The sequence below is a fragment of the Amphiura filiformis genome, chromosome 5 (genome assembly GCF_039555335.1).
Source record: "Amphiura filiformis chromosome 5, Afil_fr2py, whole genome shotgun sequence".
NCBI classification, from domain to species: domain Eukaryota; kingdom Metazoa; phylum Echinodermata; class Ophiuroidea; order Amphilepidida; family Amphiuridae; genus Amphiura; species Amphiura filiformis.
In genome coordinates, this window is record NC_092632.1 from 24,390,393 (window position 1) to 24,412,916 (window position 22,524).

A 22,524-nucleotide genomic window follows, 5' to 3' on the forward strand; every position below is an offset into this window, starting at 1 on the left:
TATGTATGAATATTGCATGGTAACTATAGGGAAATAACCGGATGGTGTCTAAATTTGGTTAGAATATACCTTATGGTCGAAACTATCGAGTGAGTTTGATATTTTTATAAATGAACTGTAGTATGAATGGCAGCACGCCGTCATCGACATCCACATTCACTACGAAACAGTGAAATGCTTGGTTGAAATTAAATCAGGTACCCGTGTCGGTTCTGTAAGTTTTTAAATTTTTTTGCATGTAATATGAAGATAACATATTCAATCAACATATTCATTGGTGTTGTAAAGTTCATACAGCTGTCACCTTCCCCACCACACTTGCAAATTTGGTACAGATCACATTGTTTCCTATGCGGGGGCACCTTCTCGAACACTTTGATTTCTCACAGTTACACCTGATGAGCTGCAGACCGGATTTGGAGCGACCTGAGAAAGAACCGTCAGTAGCTTGCTTTGTAGGCTCCACCACCCCATGGTCAGATGTTCAAGATGAGTTGGGTTCAATACCATATCTTATAGCGCTAGATATTACCCTGGACATAGGCACGGCGTATAATGTTCAATCCATGCTCCCTAAATCGGTGGCAGTTTATCAACTGGACTCACTTGGGCAGAAAAGAGAGCAAAGAAACTTTTCACATCCATGTAGAACTTCACGGGATCCCCTTCGCCACGACCAGCTAGTGCTATCAAAATTGTGGGGCTTGCCTTCAGGAAAGTTGCAAAGCATATAGTACCTTCTTTCTCTTTCCTTGGATATGTTCTGTAGTATTACAGCCTGTAAGAGCATGCCAGTTGATCAAAACGGCTGATTTCTGTGGGCCAAGCTTGTCATATATAGGCTGCAGAAAGACTTTGTGTCGTCTTTCACTTGTACCTATGATTAGCGCAGAATTGTTGCCAAGTAGTGGTGTTCTTCGACGTTCGTAGAGACAAAAGTAGCATATCTGTGTCTTGTGAATATAATGTGGACATTCATCCCCTTGCTCGCAACTTCTACAGCATGGTAAGAGTGTCCGCCTCTTCCGTGTGTGCTGACATTGTTTGACAGTCATAATTCGCCTTGACCTCCTGCCGTGTTGCAGTCATAACATGGACGTTACTGTAGTGGATGAGCCGATGGGAAAGGTAGAGAGTTAGCCAATCCTTTGTGCTGCTGCTGGCGAGAAACATCATTTTTGTCTTTTTGTCCCTTCACCTTGCCTTTCCGCCGTTATATAATAATATGTTTCTTCTATGCTGCTTTCTTTGAGTAGTCAAATACAACTCGCACTTGACAATATCCTTAAGCCTTTGAGTCAATGAGTGTGACGAAGGATGTTGCAAGCTCTTTGCAAGTCTTAAAATTCCTGGGCCTCAAGGAAAAACAGATGATTAATTCTGTTTTCAACTGATTAAGTGTCCCTAGTTAAAGAAGAAATAAAAGAAACAAACAAACAAAACGAATTCTTAACTGCATCGTCCCCGATCTCTTTTCAAACTCGGTAGGCTGTGCAGAAGCTTTAGGTGTCATTTGCCACCAGATCTTCCAGAAGCTTTATCACTTGTCTGTAGTGGGATGACAAAATCCACCCGGTGCCATAAGATCTTTGTTGATATATGCATCCTAATTACTTCTTCCAGATTGATGCTCTCTCGAGATGACCTTTCGTTGATATGTTGAGGTGTTCCATTGCCAGATCAACACCAGTTCGTGTGAATAGAATATGGTTGCTGGTATTAACTGCAAACTCGCAGTTGCTTTAAAAAGCTTTGCCATAGTTCTGGGTCAGTTTTATGGCATCCATGCGTGCGATGAATTCTGGAATGTTTTGAGCATAATCTAGCCTGGAATAGGCAGAGAAGAACTTGCAAAGATGCTCCAGTGATACCAAGTAGAGTCGCCAATTACCCTCCCGTATAGCCCTCGGGAAACCAATACTGGCTTCATATACCATCCATGGCCACGGGTTGGAGACTTGGAGCTTGTTGACTCTGTCTTGGGTCCACATCGACTCGAAGCTGGTGAACTTCAACATACATGTTGACACTGTGGCAAAGAAAGCCAATTCCACCAGAGCCTTCCTCAGTAGAAAAATCGGCCACTGTAGACACAAGATCAATGGGACCAGCTACAAAACCTTCATCAGCCCAATAATTGAGTATGCTGCTACATCCTGAGACCCTTATTTACAACGCAACATCAGAAAGATTGAGCAGGTACAGAAAAGTTGTGCAAGGTTTGTCACAGGTATCTAATATCGCTGCAGCAGTGTGACAGCCATGGTTCAAGATCTCCAATTGCCCACCTGAGCTACCAGACGTCCCCAAAGCAGGCTGGAGATGATGTATCGCATTCCGTTTGACCTCATCGACATCAGGTCCCGGGGATCAGGTGGTCCCAGTACATGACTCCGCTAGCTTCAAACACCAAAGGCCATGGTTTCCGCTTTCAAAATCCGCGATGCAGTTTGACAACTTCAAAGTCATACTTTACGCGCACTATCCATGCCATCCGTGACCGGAACAGCCTGTTAACCGACCAGCTGCATCCTGTTTCTTTAACGCTGTCAAGACTGTGTTGAAGGCCTGCTGGCAGCAATCACCTTGCTGAACAGTCTTACTCACACCTGAGGAGGAGGGGGAGGAGGAGGAGGACTAGCGTCTAACTCTCGTAGCTGTTTCTTGCAATTTAAGGATTCTATCTCCATTATAAATGCCTGGTGCGCTTCTGCAACGCCTGTCTTATCCCTGCATGCTTCAGTCAGCTGCTTTATGCTGGCTACCAGGGTGTTACGTACAACGGGTTGATCCTCAAATAATTTCTCCAATCAGAGATCGTAGAGTGCCTAAAGAGTTAACTGGTGAGCTTCGATCGCTCTGTTGTAACGATTGTTATTTAGTTTTATTTACCAGCAATGTTCAGATAAACAGTTGTCTCAACTATAATGCATTTGTTACCCAAACTCTTTGCACACATTATGAATATATTTAAAATAATGTATATACATATATATATTATAAATATCATACAGATAGGTTCAAAAATGTGGCAATTGAAGGATTGGTATTGTTCCAATTATATATACGTTGTTATTATTGGAATCCTCATATGCCAAAACATATGGTTAGTCCGAGTCATCAAAAACACCTTCCTATGTCCATTGGTTCAAAAGTTATGGCATTTTTCGTAAAAAAACCCAAAATATGGCGGCCATCTTGGATTTTTGCTAATTAAGAGTATTTCTAGTGCTCTTATTTTGTTTTCAATGATTCGTTGGCCCTTTTATGTGAGTTAAGATAGAATATAATAAATATTGTATGACATTTGAATGAATAGATATGGTTAATTTGTAACTTTTTTCTAAAATTGGCGGCCATTTTGAAATTCAAAATGGAGGCTCTTAATGTTAATGGAAAAACTGGCAACCACCTTTTTCTAAATCAGTGAGGTTTTTAGATGTGTTTAAACATGGTTGCCAAGAATCTACCCAAAAATTTGCTTTTTTTACATAAGCCAACCGACTACAAGTTTCAAGTTTTAGATTTTGAATTAGTTACAATGCACAAAAAATTCAGCTTTAAAATAATGTATTACATGTGATAATTGCTGAGTAAATAGTCACTTATATAATCATTAATCTTCTTGAAATTCATTTTGTTTCCTCTTGAATTTTGTTGCATTTTGTGAGCCATAAATATGTGTTTGTTTGTTCATATCTATCGATGGTTGTGATAAACACTTTTGAGATGGACAATATAGAACCCATTTTTCCAGTTGAAATCCATGATACACCACGTATGAAAGACATGAAATTAAGTGACACAGGGGGTGTGAATTTCAAATGGGGCTATAACTTTATTAATTATCATTGTGTAAATTCCATGTGTCTAATTACAGGCAACTCAAAGAAATTGAAGACAAAATCTTGGAGGTCCTCTCAAGCTCTGAAGGAAACATCCTTGAAGATGAAACTGCCATCAAAGTGCTGTCCTCCTCCAAGGTTCTTGCCAACGAGATCTCAGAGAAGCAGGCTATTGCTGAGGAGACGGAAAAGAAGATTGACAAGACCCGTATGGGTTACACCCCTATCGCTGTTCACTCCAGCATCCTGTTCTTTACCATTGCTGACTTAGCTAACATAGAGCCTATGTACCAATACTCATTGGGATGGTTTGTCAATCTCTTTGTAAAGAGTATTGAGGACTCAGAGAGTTCAGATGATCTGAACAAACGTTTGGAGAATTTGAAAGCGTTCTTCACCTATTCGTTGTATTGCAATGTGTGCAGATCTCTATTTGAAAAAGATAAGGTAATTATAATTTATTCATTACTGAATAAAAAATGGTAAATGTGTAATAAGAATTATTGTAGGGCAGATGCAATTGATGACAAAGATCTCACAGCCAGTTCCAATCAGGTTAATGCATGGCTGTTTGTACACCATGCCTGCCTGAGAATTTAATAGGTAATAAGCAATTAAAGGAAAATATTTCAATTCATCTTGCATCCACTGACTTCAGACAGATACATTGACGATTGGTGCTTGAACGGGGCTCAAAGTCTTTTACATCCCATGTGGACATTTTTTATCATTTATATTGGAAACAATGTTGTTGATTAGAACTTTGTCATGCGAAAGTGATTCAATAAGTAATATTTCAAGCCTCTCTTCTTCACACTGTCATCAAGACTTCTGTAGAGACAATAGACACATTTTTAGTATGTTGTTGTTAAACATACTGTTTATCCTGTTTTACTTCCCACAGCTGCTATTCTCCTTCATTCTGTGTGCAAACCTGTTGAAACATGCCAAGGAGGTTGATGAGGATGAGTGGAGGTTCCTCCTCACAGGAGGTGTAGGTCTGGATAATCCTCACTCTAACCCAACATCATGGCTTCCATCTACATCATGGGATGAAGTATGTCGTGTGGATGACATGCCAAGATTTGCAGGCATCAGGAAGAAATTCCCAGCTCAGAAGGAAGGTTGGAAGAAACTGTATGATAGCACGGTAGGTTATTGATTTAGAATATGTTGCTGGTTGCTTGCTTCAAAGCTATACTTTAATGCTGACAGGTTTGGGTAATATTGCTAGATGTATAATTGGCTCATGGACAGATTCAAGGCAGAATTATTAGATGCAACTCTGCAAATTTCATTCAGTTCCTCATCTATCCTTGATTTTGAGACTGGCTATTGATGAATATGTCAGTGAAGTCCTTTACACATAGACTTTGAGTGCACAATGCACATTGATGACGATAAGATAAACAAGTATACATTATTTTTGTTAATACATGTATACTGGTATTAATCTGTAGCTGGGAAAATCTTAACAAGACTAAAATATGTTATTTATTTGACTTCAGGAACCACAAAATATGGAGTTACCAGCTGAATGGGATACTGACTTGGGAATGTTCCAGAAGCTTTTAACCCTCAGATGTCTTCGACCAGATAAGGTACAGTTTTATATTTGACATGATCTGAATCCAAGCAGACCAATTGAGATATAGGCAAATATAGGGAGCTAAAATACAATAAAAACTCAAGGAAATGTACATATTACAAGTTCATAACTTAGCAATCAAGTATGCCAGGAATATAATGATTTCAACATAGCAAGTGTAGCGAGTGTAAGTATTGAACAAGTTAGAAATGGTAATAAGTGATTTGTCAAAATTTCAGATTATGTTACACTTTAAACATACATTTACTGTAGAAGTGGAAATGTTTTTGTGACATTGGGTTATTCCAGTTAATATCCATATACCCTTATGTAAGACATAACCTTAATCTTTCACACAGTGAGTGTAGATTTCAAATGGAGTAACTCATTCAGGTAACGCCCACCCACCATCCCAACAAAAGCAAGAGAAATATTAAGTTTTAAAATGTTTGGACAGAGAAGATGTAAGGAAGAGGAGGTTGATCCAGCTATCCTCAAACAAACTATGTGTGAGACCGCTCATTCAAAGTAAATGATGAATCACCCTATTTAGCCACTTAACAATAGAATACTACAATGGGGTTTGAACCCGGAACGGGTGTGATACACGCAACTACTTTTAGGGATAGGTCAGTGATTGCATGTCATCGTACCATGCATATCATACATGCAGGCCCTGTCATCCAGTCAGATTTCAGATAACATATGACTGAAGTTCCATGATAAATTACAATTTTCGTCGCTTGTTGTCACTTTCAGCCTCTATCATTTGTGAAAGAGAATGTTGTCAATTATCAGAATATCTTTATTAGGTTTACAGGAAATGACCGGAAAATACATAAAAAATAGAAATGATCAACAATCATCACTTCTCTAAAAAATCCTAAAATTTCTTCTTTAGAAATGTATAATATTAACAAAAAAGGCGGATTTGGGGAAATTTTACAACACCTGATTTCTTTCTTGTATTATATCCACATGTGGTATCCCATCCAAGCGGGGGGTCCTTAATACACGCGTTTCATACTTTTCAACAAACTCTCTATAGAAACATTCGAAATATTTCCAATTCTGGAGTGAAAATCGGTCGACCGTGAGCGGTCTCACACATCACATCAAAGGCTACTGCAAGTGGATGTCTAACTACTTGAGAATAAAGGACTATGAATAGGTGCAATCGGATTACCTACAGGATTATCTCAAGTATATAAATCCGTTAACCCTCCTCTTCCTTACATCTTCTCTGGTTTGGAGCATGATATGTAACATATTCTTAACTATCACACAGAGTATCAGATTAACACCATCATTTTTGCATTTCAGATCGTGCCTGCTGTCCAAGACTTTGTGACAGCCAAGTTGGGTCGTCGTTTCATAGAGCCACCTCCATTTGATTTGTCAGGTTCCTTCAATGACAGTACCTCATGTACTCCGCTCATTTTCGTCCTGTCACCTGGTAGTGATCCTACAGCTGCTTTACTCAAATTTGCTGATGATCAGGTATGTAGTAAACAATAGGGTATTCCATTGAGTCGGATGGATCCTCATTAATGCCTACCAATTTGGTACTTCTGTAAGCCTACATTGCATAAACATGCACATCACAATACCAGATATGCCACTTTTCTGGGTTTGTTTGCTGGAATCGTGTATTTTTCACCAAAACGATAAAATATGACTGAAAAAAGTTCTCATGAGGTAAACGTGTGATTTCAGTAGTGTCAAAATGGTCCAAATTTTGTGACACTTTTTTCGGTTAATTTGATGTTAATTTTAATGAAAAATCTTAATGTTGCATATATGTGCTTTGACAAAACTTGACAAACATGCTTTTCTTAAATTGTCAGGGTTTTGGAGGTAGCAAGCTGAGCTCTTTGTCTCTTGGTCAAGGTCAAGGTCCCATAGCCATGAAGATGATTGAATCAGCTGTGAAGGAAGGAACATGGGTTTTACTACAGAACTGCCATCTTGCTGTGTCATGGATGACAACACTGGAAAAAATATGTGAGGTAAGTCAGACATGTGAGGAGTAAAAAATTTATGAAAATGTCATAAAATATGACAAAGAGGGTGAGGCAATTTGATAGTGGGATTATATATACCCACCACTGGAGACCTAATGATGCTTAAACCTAAGATGAGAGCAGATTTGGTTCCAATAAAGCTACAGGACATTATCTTCCACACGCCTCAAAATAAGGTTCAACCCAAAGTGCATATTGTGTGTGCATACACCTTTCATGCACATGCTTCAATTACTGTGTAGGTTTTGCAAAAGCGGGTTACTAGAAATGCTCAAAAACATAAATGTACTTTTTGCGCATGCATTTCCAGAGAAAACTTCATTTTGGTAGCAAGATGTTGGGTCCCGTGCAAAGAGTGAATTACAGTGTCACTGTAAATGTGATCAGATTTAGACAATTTATGTTAATTTGAATTCAATTGCTTGATGTAGATAAGTCACAATGACAATGGCAACAAGACTTGATACCATAGATTTCAGAAAAGTGTTGCCAGTTTTGAGTGAAATTTGATTAAGGTTTGAATAATGAATATGTGAGGTTTTCTGTTCACTTCAAATAAATCATTTGTATGTGTTACAATTATTGCACTAATATTTTTTCTATCTGACATTTTTTAGGAGCTGAACCCTGAATCAACTCACCCTGATTTCAGACTGTGGTTGACCAGCTATCCTTCACCAGATTTCCCAGTTGCTGTGCTACAAAATGGTGTCAAAATGACCAATGAACCACCAAAAGGACTGCGGTCTAACATCGTCAGATCCTATCTTAGTGATCCCATATCAGACCCGGAATTCTTTGCTGGAGTAAAGAGATCTGTAAGTTATTCTTTTGTCAGTTTCATATAAATGCAATCTGTTTCTGTTTTAATTGCCAAAGTTCCCCATTTCACTAAACGGAGTCACAATGGCAGATGTATACTGCTTCAAATGATGAAAAACAAATGGTATGATTGGGAGAGTAAAACATTGCTATCGTTATATTCAAGTATATTTATTAAAATAAACATTGTGACTCAAAGGTCAAATTACATGTCAGTGTACAGAGTAAAAGCATTAATTAAAAATTGATATAAATATGAGTGAAAAAAGTATAATATAAAATAACATAAAATGGCAGACACAATCGTTGATATATGATCCGTTATATTTGCTGCATCCAGGGTCCTTGGAAGAAGATGCTGTATGGTTTATGTTTCTTCCATGCTGTGATTCAAGAGAGAAGAAACTTTGGTCCTCTTGGATGGAACACTCCATATGAATTCAATGAGACTGATTTGAGAATCAGTGTGCAACAGGTTGCTATGTTCCTCAATGAATATGAGGTAAGTTTCTATACACAAATACAATATAACGTCATCAACTTACAAATAAGACATTGAGTGTAGAACAGTGCGTCTAAGTTTCCAAGTGTCATAATACCACAAGACTGTCAGTCCAAAAAACTTGTACTTAGTTTTGACTCCCTGGTGATTTTATCATACCACTAAGACCATAGAAGACATTGCTTTGCAGGGAAAATCTCATTCCTAATCAGTGAGTGTGTACATATGCATGTTTTAGTTTAGTGATAAAGTCTTTGCTTTTTGTAAAGTTTTATGGACTGGGAATTACACAATAAAACGTAGATTACCCTGCTACATTAGTTTGACAAAACTGTTTCGTAAGGGCCGTAGCCCTCACTCCTTATAAAACTTTCTCCTAAACATTCTATTAGATTATTTAAGACTGATTTAGTGGCATGATATTATTGGGTTTAGCATCAATGTGGTACAGGAAATTATGGCCTCTGTGTCATTTTACCCTGTCATACCATACCTCCACTTCAACCAACTACTAACATTACTGTTTGTTTACACAAAGGAAATATAAAATATCAGGGAAAAGCAAAAACCATTGAAATTTGGTTATCTTTCTTTGCAATCCAGGAAACCCCATTTGAAGCCTTACGCTACCTGTGTGGAGAATGCAACTATGGAGGGCGTGTGACAGATGCACAAGACAGACGTACACTGATCAGTATTCTGAATCGCTTCTTCTGCCCGGCAATCACAGATGATCCCAATTACAGGTTTGATGATGATGGATTGTACTATGCACCGGCAGAAGGAGATGTAAGTCAAGCAACATTAGGAAATGTTTCACCAAAATGTTTGTACAGTAATGTACATTTATTTGACAGAAGGAACACAACTTCCAAACAATTTTAATAAAAAAATATAGAGCATGGATAAAGGTTGCACCCTGAGATGCTATTTATTATTGTGGCCTAAATTTCCCAATACATTGCTTCCTTTCACAGTATGAGAGCTACATTGAATACACCAAGAGCCTGCCAATCATTCCTAAGCCTGGAGTATTTGGTATGAATGATAATGCAGATATCACCAAAGATCAGAATGAAACCAAACTATTATTTGACAACATCCTCCTTACAATGGTATGTCGGTATTATTATATACGAGTATATCACCACTAAGTAATATCTACTCACAAGTATTGTAATCACAAAACTACTGGGTTCATTCATGATCAGACCTTAGATCAGTAAAATATGCTCTGGGACTACAGTACATTTTGTGTTTACATTTTGTGTCCACACTTCCATAGCAAGCAGCTTACATATACATGAAATATAAACAAATGACTTATATAAGTGATTATTAAATTTTAGGGTATGAGATCTCATCAAAAGATTGATGGTACTTAATGTGCTTTGGGTCTTTCTGTGTCCTTGATTCTAGGATTAAAACTTGATGTTAAACATTTTAATTTGTGAAAATCACAAAGGCCATTCTAGGAGATGTTCCATCTTTCATTATTGCACCATGTTTTATATGTCTTCATCACCCTTTTTAAATCAACAATCTGTTGTGCACCAATTAAATATTTCATTTACTCTGACATATCCATAAACCATCACAGCCATTTTCATTTTCATCACTGCACATCAAGTCTCATTTCAAATTGGTGTCACTTCAATTAATTATATCATCTTGTAAAAATTCCACGGTAGGTCATACACTGGGCTATAAATATAATTCTGCCCTCTAAAGTAGAAATGCAGGATCTATTAATAAATGATGTACTACCTTCTTACTTGGGAGTGTCTGTGAATGAAGAACTGAGCAGATACTGTCACAGACTTTGAATATATACAGACCAATCACCAACAGGTGAAGTACCAGCATCCCCGTTAAAGTGGAAGAGATGAAGATGCTATGCACATACTACATAATTATTTTAACAAACTTTCTTGTAAACTCGCAATGCGTATTTTGAAGGCATGCAGTGCTGGTGTGATTTGTTTGACACACCATCGAACGATTGGTTTGCAGAATATGTTAGAATTCACAGCATACAAAGTATAGGGACATTGCCTGTTGGTGGATCGTATGTATATTTTCTCGATGGTGGTTTAAATGCTCCCACCAAAGTTAAACAAATCATTTGCTGGTAATTAACAAAGCAGATATTGCCTTTGTGCTTCTGAATGCAGATGTGTGTATCCACACAATGATGTGTACAAGTCAAATGATTCTACTCACTGAAACCTGCATGTGTATAAAGCAATCAAATCCTTACTAAAGCAACCCTTTCTATCAAGTCACTAATCAATAATTATTTCCTAATACTGTTCTCACCATGCATGTCTTTTCTACCCCTGATGTCTCATCTTTCTATCATCATCTCAACTTTCACCATCCATCTATATCACTGCATCACCATGGTTATCTTCATCATGTATTCTCTCTCATCACTGCATGCTGCATGTGTGTATACTCATGCAATCAATACAGGCAGAGGTAGGTCCACTCACTGCACATATATTCTTTCATATTAACTTGACTTTCATATTGTATGAGTTTGTATTGTTATCAACTATGAAAATGAACCCACTCTACATGTAGTTCACATGTACCACTTTTGAATTACATCCATTATGTAGGCCTATGTGCAATCGCATCATTTTTCATGCAAATGTACATAATTGTATTATTTCATATGTGCCAGTATCTCCATATACCTCCAACTAAGGGCTAACATTTTTTGGTCTGACAGCAAACTTAATTGGGCAAAATAAAATCCACTAGTACTTAACAAGCCCTCCCCACCTGGTGGAAAATAAACTTGCTATTGGATGTCTGCATATGTGTTAGTTTTTACTGCTGCTCCAAACATATCTGTATCAAAAGAAAGTTGCAAATAAATGTATACAATGAATGTGTTTCTATTGTAGCATGTATATTAGCATCTTACCAAAGCAATATCATAAGACTAAATGCATTCATAGATAGAATACCATGCATAATAGCATAGATCAAGTGATCTCATAAAACTGTAAATGCATTCATAGATAGAATACCATGCATAATAGCATAGATCAAGTGATCTCATAAAACTGTAAATGCATTCATAGATAGCATACCATGCATTATAGCATCATATCAAAGCAAGTTCATAAAAATGCATTGTTAGTGTATCATATTGAAGCAATCTCATATAGCATGCCTATTGCATTTTGCATGTTTTCTTCCATCCATTGCATTCCATGTTGATGTCCAATCATTGATTCCATCCATGTATCCATGCATGATTCCTGCTGCTGCTGATGTTGCTGTTATTACTCCTGTGGATGCCGCCTACTGATGACAATGTTGTTGCATGAAATAGGCTCAGGTATTGTATAGTGAAGAACAAAATGATTTTATTTCAAATAGTTGTACTATTTATGTTTACCATGCTGTCACAATCATACATATTGGTTGTTTAATTAGTATAAGAGCAAAAATGAATTTACTAAACAACAAGAAAGTTGTGTACATCTTCATGCATCTGATACATCAAAGTAATTAGTTTTAAGTAAGGGAAGGACAAAAAGATAAATATTAAATATTTACTGTGGTATTTGAAAATCTGTTATTATGGTTTAAAAACTGTAAAATAAACATCAGCAAGTAAACATATGTTGGGATGTTGAGCATTTGTGTGTGTTTAGTTAATTTTGAAAAAGGAAAACAAAACCTCTTCTTATACAAGTATTTGCTTTTTTGTTTCAAATCTTTAGTCAAGATCAAGTGGAGGTGGAGCCAAATCATCAGATGAAATCGTCAACGATGTGGCTTCTGATATCTTGACCAAACTACCTGATAACTTTGACACAGAAGCTGCTCTGAGAAAGTACCCAACAACATACACACAGAGCATGAATACTGTACTTGTGCAAGAAATGGGCAGGTTTAACAACCTGTTAAAGATTGTACGCAGTAGTCTTATCAACATACAGAAGGCTATAAAGGTAAAGAATCAACATAATTATTATCTCTGTTGTTGTAGAGTAAGCTCAATAGACTCTTGGAAGCAGCAATCAGATGGGGCAGTATTTTTCTTGGAGGTTGGTCATGAATGTGTCCAACATGACCAGAGTCAATTGCCCCCATCTCTCTCTGTTTCCTCTTTTTTTTCTCTCTCCATCTTTCTTTCATTGTTTATAATGCTCCATTTTCTCTCATTTTCTTTCTTTCTTTTATGCAATTTATTCCCACATTTATGATCTACCACCTTTCTTTACTTAAGTTTATTATGGGACGCATTCAGACTTACCTATGCAAACAATGCCACAATGACAACCGCAAGCAAACCAATGCGTCCACAGCAGCCTTTGCTTAAAGCATACGCAAATCACATGATATAAGTGAGCCGGGGTGTATTTCACTAAACTTTTAACCATCCCTAACTCAAGTAACTGATCTTAAGTTACGAATACCCGTTTACGAAATGTACATGTAACTTTCCGAAGGATCCCTGTAGTAAATTGCTACTATTAAAATGATACTTTAATAGAAAGAAGAGACTTAGTTATTTATGGTTATAGGGGAATACAAAGCTGTGAAATCTTGAAGTTGTGAATATTATCCAATCCATGAACTGATATTGATTCATTTTTCACTATAGGGTCTGGTGGTCATGTCCTCAGACTTGGAAGAAGTTGTCAACTGTATTCTCAAGGGTAAGATCCCAGGCATGTGGATGAAGAGGTCTTACCCGTCACTCAAACCTCTTGGTAGTTATGTCAACGACTTCTTGGCAAGACTCAAGTTTCTTCAGGTAAGAAAAATGTAACCATCAGTATCATAGGGAAAAACCCTGACATACTTCAGCTACAAAATCTGCATGTTGCCATAAAAAGATTTGGAATTTGAAGCATTATAAAGTGATATTATCAATGAAGATCTTGGTGTAATCAGAGTTAAACCTATAGATAACAACATTCATTTTGATTCAATTGTGAGCCAACTTACCTGTTTGTTGATTCCATGAGATGACAGCATTTCTTTCTCATTTACAGGATTGGTATGACAGCGATGCACCTCCTGTGTTCTGGTTATCAGGGTTCTTCTTCACACAGGCTTTCTTGACAGGTGCTCAACAGAATTATGCTAGGAAATACACCATCCCCATTGACTTGCTTGGATTTGACTTTGATGTGTTAGATGACAAGAAGTATGAGACACCACCGGAAGATGGTGAGTAATGTTTTTATTGCACAGTGGTAGTAATTGAATACTTCGAGTCATTTTCTGATGGGTTTTGGTAATGAACAGTTCAACAGCTTTCATTTTGATTAACCAACCGTTTCTTGAACTATGTTGTCTTTTGGAGTAACAATCTGTGAAAGGTTTTACTTAAAAACAATGGTAATTCAGTCAGTTGAATAATTTAGGGAGGGGGTTAAGGGGAACCTATGTTTGTTTTGATACTGGATAAAGCATCTATGGGAAGCCTTTGATAGAAATATGAGGCAACAGGATTGACCAAGGGAGATATTGGCAAATGGGATTTTTGAATAGAGGCTGATGCTGTAATTTTAATGTTCAAAACCTCTTTCATGCCCTATTGACTCCTTTGCACTATCTGCCGTTTTGATATCAAAACAAGGTTCTTGCCTCAGTTGCACATGCTCAGATATGCACAATTTATGCCGGAAAGGTTTTATAAAGGTGCACACTCATGAAAGCATGCAAATCAAAGGCAACACACAAACAATATACAATTTGTAATTGCAAGCTGTGTGCAAGGGGTCAATACATTGTAATTAGAATTAATACACACACACAAATCCACACTTGTTTAAACAATTCTTTATTTCATTTCTGCAGGTGTATATGTTCAGGGTCTTTTCTTAGATGGATGTCGATGGGACAGAAAGACTAAAAGATTAGCGGATTCATTACCCAAAGTTTTATATGACACAATGCCTGTGGTAAGTGGAGATAATACAGTGGAATCTTGTGCTGAGATGTTGATGTGTCGAATGCACTCCTGTGCATTAGATGCATCAACAATCAACATGTGTGCATGTTGAGAGTAATGCGATATTGGATTTTGTAGTGGCAGATTCAAATCATGTGCGATAACCTTATCCTGCGGGGTGTATACACACGCGTAGAACAGCGATTTGTCCGTATGTTGGCTACGCAACTGCGTAAACACACTGATTCGAGTGTGCCACTACAAAATCCAACATGGCGTTTCTCTCAACTAGAGACGAGACACTGTTTAAGGATTAGGATTTCAGCAATGGTGCACTTGATTATTAGCAAGTTAAAGATAATTGATAATTCAATTTTCAAAATTATCTCTTTCAGTCTACTTTCATTAGATCATGTGACATGTACATGACTTTAAGTTCAGAATGTGTGTCACTCTGTATTTCACTAGTTTGGTGCCATTGTCCTAAATGGAACCCTTTTGTTGGGTCATATGCACATATATGGTCGAATCCAACCAAAAGTGTCCACGGGCCAAAAATAAAAGTCCGAAATAAAAATGTCTCCACAATTTTTTCCTTTTGCCCATTGATTGATGACATATTGGCCTTATAGGAACCAAAAGTGCCATTACTAATCTTGAAAAATAAATCCAGGACGTGTGATAGTAAATGTGATATCAAAACCCAATGTTACCTACACGAATACCACTAGGATGCTTTCACTATCGCAATACTAATCAACCTAAAACAAATGGAATATTCCCATTAACGCTTTTTTTTCGTGTAATGTAGACCACAGGGTGTCAGGAAAATTCTAGCTCAACCAGAAAATATTTGTTTTTATTTTTATAACGCGATCAATATGATCTTTGTCAGTTTATGCTAGTTTATTTTTGAAAATGAAGTTTAGGTCAGTTTCTGTATTTTATTTATCAAATGAGTATGAATCAATTTACACATTGTATAATAACTAGTAGGATATATGTTTTCAAGAATATTAGGAATTATACGCATACACCTAACGCTTTATACAATGAAAAGGTGAAGAAACCCGGTATTCAGAGGTAACATGAGCGATTTAACAATATCTATATTGAGTTTAGAGGTTTAAATTTGGCTATTATGGTAATGAATTAATAAAATGGTAGTTTTAGATCTCTTTCAGATGGTACGTCCAAATGAATAAATGCTATTACCTTAGATCAAAAATTTTTGATGCTTTTAGCAAGATTTTGACCACTTCATTTTGATATACAAGTAGTTAATCAGCAATTTTACATAATAAATAATTGTTGAATGAATCCGTGATATGGGTAATAATAGTGTCCTGGGGTACCGCTTAAAGTTTTTGACAATTAATTTCCATTGGCAGGGACACTTCATTACACATGTCATGTATTATGGTGTATTCGTAAGTAACATTTCAGTATTTGTAGGTAAGAATTAGACTTTTGGTGGATATCGCAATCAAAACTTCATTTTATAAAGCACTTTGAATGTAATATTTTCTTTATGTGTGTTTATTGATACTTAGGACCCTATCATGTATTAATAATGTCGGTTCACAGCGGTTGAAAGAGGATTTAAGTAAGAAACAAAGGCACTAAAGTGACTTTAATTTGATTAATTGCACACAAATCGCTTAAAACCGTTATTGCAGACTTGTGAAGTCCATCTGGAGTCAGTTACGTCTTGTGGCCTTTCTTTTGAGGGCAACTACAATTAGGTTTATACAGGGTCCATCACTGTGTTGTCTAGATCATGAGACAATGAGAACAGTCGTTTTTTCCATGGTATTCGTAGGTAACCTTAGCGAAAACGTCAAAAGTTACCTTCGAATAAATGAATTTGGACACAAATTACTCAGAAACCAGAAGGTCGGTAAACATTTAAAATGAAGCACACTTGACAGTTGACAAATCCAAGTATTTATCCCTTCTAATCTTCTTTGAATCTGATTTTCTTTCAAATGAGCAGACCGTCGTCTATTTCAGTACATATTTTTCAACAATTAAGCCAGTTCGGTTTTGCATGGTGGGCACGTATGTGAATTCGCAACTTTCATTGACATATGATTTGATAGCAAACACACAGGCCTTCATTATGTACCAATATGGGCATTGGCATGAATGGCGGTGTTTCACAATACTGTCATGATGTCAAATTGTATTCAGAGGTAATATTCGGTTACCGAAATTTACCTACTAATACTTGCTTTTATTGTTGACATCTCAGAAACATAAAACGCAGGCTATTGAAACTTGGTAGAAATAAAGAGTGTATTACCCTGCACCTATTCCTTAACTATTGTTTACTATTCTCTCACTTTGTGGAAATGACACAGCTTTTAACATGTATTCGGAGGTAATGCATATTTTTTACCAAACCTACCTTTGTGCCATTTAGAATTTCTGGCAGCTAAACACAATAATAAAGATGTCCGAATACAATGCATTTCAGTATTGGACATATCAAAGCTTGTATCAATTGCGCATTTATTAGTGATTTCCATTTTTTAAAGATATATCTAGTGCTATGAAAAATTGTATTCAGTAGGTAATGTAAAAAATACCACTCAAAAAATGATCACAAAAATTCATAATTATGTACAAATATGTGAAAAATTGAACAGGCAATCTTTGAATACACACCTTTCAGGAAATCAATTTAGATTCAATCCAATGACTTCTTTTCATAACTGATTTAGATGTTTTAAAAATACCTTAAGAAATATTTTGAAAAATGGGTAAAAATAGCATGTTTTGGGGGTCTCTGTGTCTAAATTTTTCACAGAAGCGGGTCTTATTATAATGTCCCCAAGCTTATTATCAATGCTAATAAACACAATATAAAAACGAATGTCAATTGATTAATACTTTTAAGTTATGGCCCTGAACATGCCGTGTACACTTTTCGTTGGATTCGACCATATGCTTTAAAATTGGCATGCTAGACTCCTTTTCATTTTTGCAGTTAGCATGCTACATCAGGGTATTACTAGCATGCCATATGAACATGCTGAACCATGTTAACAATACGAGTCATGTCTTGTAGGCTGCATTTTCCATGCTAATGTACGGAATGGTGTGGGAACTGTTGAGTTTGACCATGAGTTTCACTATCAGACTCCTGATATTTAGTTATGGTCTCTGATTGTTTTTAATCAGATCATCTTACTGTAAGGGCTGTGTAACATTTTTTTAAACACCTTTATTATTGATCTTATGTGCAGATGTGGCTGAAACCATTGAAGCGATCTGATATACCCAATAAACCTACCTACACATCGCCAGTGTACAAGACCAGTGAAAGACGAGGTACACTGTCAACAACGGGTCACTCAACCAACTTTGTCATGGCTATGAAGATCCCCTCTGATAAACCAGAAGACCACTGGATTGGAAGAGGTGCAGCATTGCTTTGTCAACTAGATAACTAAAAGAGTTTGGTCATCTAGATGGCTTAGTGTAATTGATTTGTCAGATATTTTTTGAATTTTTGCTAATTTCAGTTTAAGTCAAAAACTTGATAAAGCACAATGTGATAATACTTACAAATAAATTTGTCAAATTTGCTGTCAAAGTAAAGTTACTGTGCAGATTTACCTTACGCTAGGAAGTTAAAAAAAGAAAAACAACTTGTGTAATATATTATATCTATTTTGTATATATTGGAGAGATTGTTAAGAAAAGATGAGTGATGTGCTCATTGATGAAACAAGTGTAGCCATAATTGCTAGTTATGAAATTAAATCCTATCTTTATTAAAACTTACACTTTGTTGTTAATATCTGATAGGCTCCAGCTGAAAATGTTGATAAGCAAAAATCTATAATGAAATAGCCGTCTGGTTTATCTTTAAAGAAATGCTGTATCATTTCTATTTGAACACTAATTAGATTAAGCAAATACAATTTATTGCTTGCTCATAACTTGGTAATTCGTTTGTGTAAATAATAATCTGTATATTGTTAAAATGTGTAAATATTTACAAGATATCCATGCATCCAGTGCATAAGCACAAGCAATGATCCGTCCATAATGGTATATTTTTATGCTGTATATCAGGTAATAATAATATAATTTTGTTAATAATTTTCATGAAGATAAGTAACAGCAAGTAATGTTTTATCATTAATGACCCATTTCGTGTTTCTGGTGAAATACTGTGAATGTAGATAAATGTATATAAATATTAAAAATAATGACTTCCAGCTTCACCAAAGCAAGAAGTGTATTTACAGCAAATTTTAAATTCCAAACTCCAATCCGTCCAATACTGGGGTTTTATTGTGTATGTATTGTATGTATGACTGAACATAATGTTAATTCAGAACTTTGTTAATAAATGCAAGCACAATTGTAATTAGTGGTAAGTCTTCATTGACTAAGGTATAGTTAAAAGATTTCTTCAAAGATGAACAGAAGAAAATATAGTTGTTATACAAAGGAATGATTTTGCATCAGTTATTTTTCAGGTATTGTGAAAAATGTAAACATTTTTCTCATTTCTAAGGAAAATGTTACATTTTTCACAATATTCTCAAAACAACTGATGTGCAGTCATTGTTTTGCAGTCATAGTGTACCAATTATCTGATATCTGTCAGAAGTTGTGATGCACCAACAATAAAACAACTTTCCAGTCACCTCCAGTCATGTGATTTATAAGCTAAATTATAAAAATATTTTTGTATTTGTATGCATCAGACAAAAAGATATTAAAAAGCATTGTATTAGATTCACCGGTATGATGTTAGCATGCTGTAATCTATGTACAAGACAATGTATTGAAGCTCATATTATATATAGAAATGTATAAAATAATGCAATTGTTTGCCTTGCATATAATATTTTATGCAAGTATAAAATAATAACAATTTCCGTCCGAATATAGAGATTCCATCCAAGAATAATTAACTTTTATTTATATGAAATCTGTAAAGTTGCTTGCAATATATAATTTGTGTATATAATTCGAGTAAAACAAGATTGAAAGCAAATGCACTTCACAATATTTGCTTGTTTGTGGCAGAGCTTTCAATAAAATATTGGAAACTTTATAAGTGGGAAGTTCAACTTTTCCTGTAGTGTAGTATTATTCACATAATGAATTGAAAAACAAATGAAAAATATTAATGAGCGTTAAGAACCTCTTGATATACTCTAGCTGTCCAGCTTTCACAATGACGCAACAATTTGTACATCATTCTTCTTCCAAAAATAAGTTGTCTCTTTCAAAAATTGTTTTACTGGGATTACACATACACGCTGTCAGTGTTTGTCATATTAGTGGACTGAATGAGCAGCAAATCAGAGGCAGTGGGCTTTTCCAGTTGAAAAAACACCCCCCTGGAAGACATGACTTAATCTCCCACACAGGGAGTGTCGATTTCAAATGGGGTTACTCATGCAGGTAACCCGGCCCATTTGAAATTCACACTCCGTGTGGTAGATAAGGTCATGTCTTCCATACAGGGTGTGCAGATTTCAACTGAGTAGCCCATTGCATGTATATGTAAATCAAGGTATGTTGGGTTAAAGGAATTGTTGCAAACCATTTGAACAGTTTAGCATTATAATATCACACCCACAATTTGGAGGTACAAAGTACACTGTACCTTGTCTATGTATACAATGCAGTGATGAAAATAAAGATTCAGTCAATGAATTTAACACAATTGCTGTGTCCAACTTCTATGCGTATTGTCTATAAGAGGGTGCACCACTAATTGAAGAGTATTTTTCAACTATGTGCTCAGTCCACCACAAAGTTGCTCATTTACATTCGGCCAAAAAAAGTTGTTTGGTTGTACTCCAACGACCGTTCCAATGTTTGAGGCCTACCCATTTTTTTTTTACAAAATTTGAAAAAAAGAAGTTATAGGCCCTAAATTACTTTTTATTCAGCTCGGAAACTGGAGAAATACTGCTACTGAAAAAAAAAGCTATTTCTCTTTCTTAAAGTTTGTTCGGTTTATATAAAGCGGAAAAAATGAGACTCGTAACTTCGTGTATTGATATAGAATGGCATGTACGCAGTTGGGCGCAATGCTTACGCTTGTTGTGCGTTGCGTAATGCGTGACTGTCGCACGCTTATATAAATTTACGCGAGTTGGGACTTTATTGATGTGTGCAGTAACAAAAGCCGAATAATTTCCGCCTTAAATAAACCGAACAAACTTTAGTTGGATCAAGTTATTTTTATTACTTTCGCCTCTATATTGAACAGAATTAGTGTACTTTGCTAGCTGGTTTTTGTTTATTTAACATTTAAACGGAAATGCATTCATGTTGCTGTACAAGTGTTTAATAAACCTAAAGACCATGTAACAACCTTAAACATTAAACTTGCTTTGCCTCTTGCTTCCACAAGGCCATAGAAAAAAAATCTGACTGACCGACCTTACCTTTTTGGACCGGTTGTAGTACAACCAAACAATTTTTTTTGGCCTTATTGGGACATGTGGTGAGAAGGTAACATACATTACATCAAACATTTTTCCCCAGTATTTTGTGCGTGGATTTACACGGCCTGCATGCCGGCTCCAAGAAGCTTGTACTACAGTGCATATTCTACCGTTGCTGTGTGAACCTAACCACGTACAAAGCACGAAATCAACAGATAGTTGAGGTAAGCTCGTTCTAATTTTTTTTCTGCAAAGCTAGTGAATACCAATCTTATGGGAATCGAACGCAAACCGTCCATCATAATCAAGAAAAAAAGCACGAATTTTGTCTAGAAATCAGGTGGGGTCTTTCTTTTTGTTTGTACCTAATCTATACGGCAGCCATTTTCGATGATCATGATGATGGAGAAAAGGAGATCGATACTTCAATTGAGCACTCTTCTTGTAATAGGCGTGATAGTAAACCAATTGACCAAATCATCCTCTTTGACCAAATGTAATCCGTGGATGACCGAGCATTCATCTAGCTACTGCACGCATCGTGATTTCAAGGAACCAATTCAAGCAAATCATGACATTAATAACTATAAACCATGGAGCTTAGCTTCACATGATTTTTCATCCTCAATAATACCCAAAGTTAAACCTTCAAACCCTCTTCATCATTCACACGCCACGGGCATTCCTTTTTCGGATCTTCCGTTGGCTATTATGCAAATTCGTCTCGACATTTCAAGTAGAACGTCTCATATCATTGTCTAATGATGTTGAGTCCAACCCGGTCCAGTTAGACATCCTTGTACTGTTTGTACGAAACCTCTTAGAAAAAACCAACTTAATCTGAAGTGCATTTTATGTTCTCAAACATCTCATGCGTCATGTGAAGGTATTAGCAAGGATAAATTTATCGAAACCAGCACTCAATGGATGTGCGCTACCTGCATATTACCACCATTTTCAGAATCATATTTCGACTTAAGTGACAAATCTCTGGCTACAGAATCATCCGCATCTGAACTTGAAACTGGTGATACAGCTGTGACTACAAACCTCTTAAACTGTTCTGTTTTTAATGCTCAAAGCATAGTTAACAAATCTCAGGAATTCAATGTACTCTTAGAACATCAGGATTTTGATATCATTTGTATTATCGAAACGTGGCTTGATGCAACTATACATGATTCGGAAATTATTGGTCACCCATACATAGTGTACCGTAAAGACCGCAATAGATCAGGGGGTGGAATTCTGATCGCCGCCAAATCTAATCTTTACCCCCGTCTCCGTCATGACCTTAGTGTCGATGGGATCGATCTTATCTGGGTTCAATGTATAACTAAACAAGGCAATATCCTGATTGGGTGCTGCTACTGGTCCCAAATATCT

At 36.3% G+C, this 22,524-nt stretch overlaps 1 protein-coding gene across 1 annotated transcript in view; it reads left to right on the forward strand.

Annotated features, from left to right (window-relative positions):
• The window catches only part of LOC140152840 (dynein axonemal heavy chain 7-like), an 83,992-nt gene extending 63,415 nt beyond the window's left edge, over positions 1–20,577 (forward strand). Inside the window, 14 exon segments of the mRNA XM_072175361.1 lie at positions 3,881–4,292; positions 4,750–4,995; positions 5,354–5,446; positions 6,757–6,933; positions 7,281–7,442; positions 8,075–8,275; positions 8,620–8,781; positions 9,385–9,570; positions 9,759–9,896; positions 12,525–12,755; positions 13,412–13,564; positions 13,806–13,983; positions 14,617–14,720; positions 17,962–20,577. Of these exon segments, the coding sequence (XP_072031462.1) occupies positions 3,881–4,292; positions 4,750–4,995; positions 5,354–5,446; positions 6,757–6,933; positions 7,281–7,442; positions 8,075–8,275; positions 8,620–8,781; positions 9,385–9,570; positions 9,759–9,896; positions 12,525–12,755; positions 13,412–13,564; positions 13,806–13,983; positions 14,617–14,720; positions 17,962–18,168 (2,650 nt within the window). The 3' untranslated portion in view covers positions 18,169–20,577.
• The last annotated feature ends 1,947 nt before the right edge of the window (positions 20,578–22,524 follow it).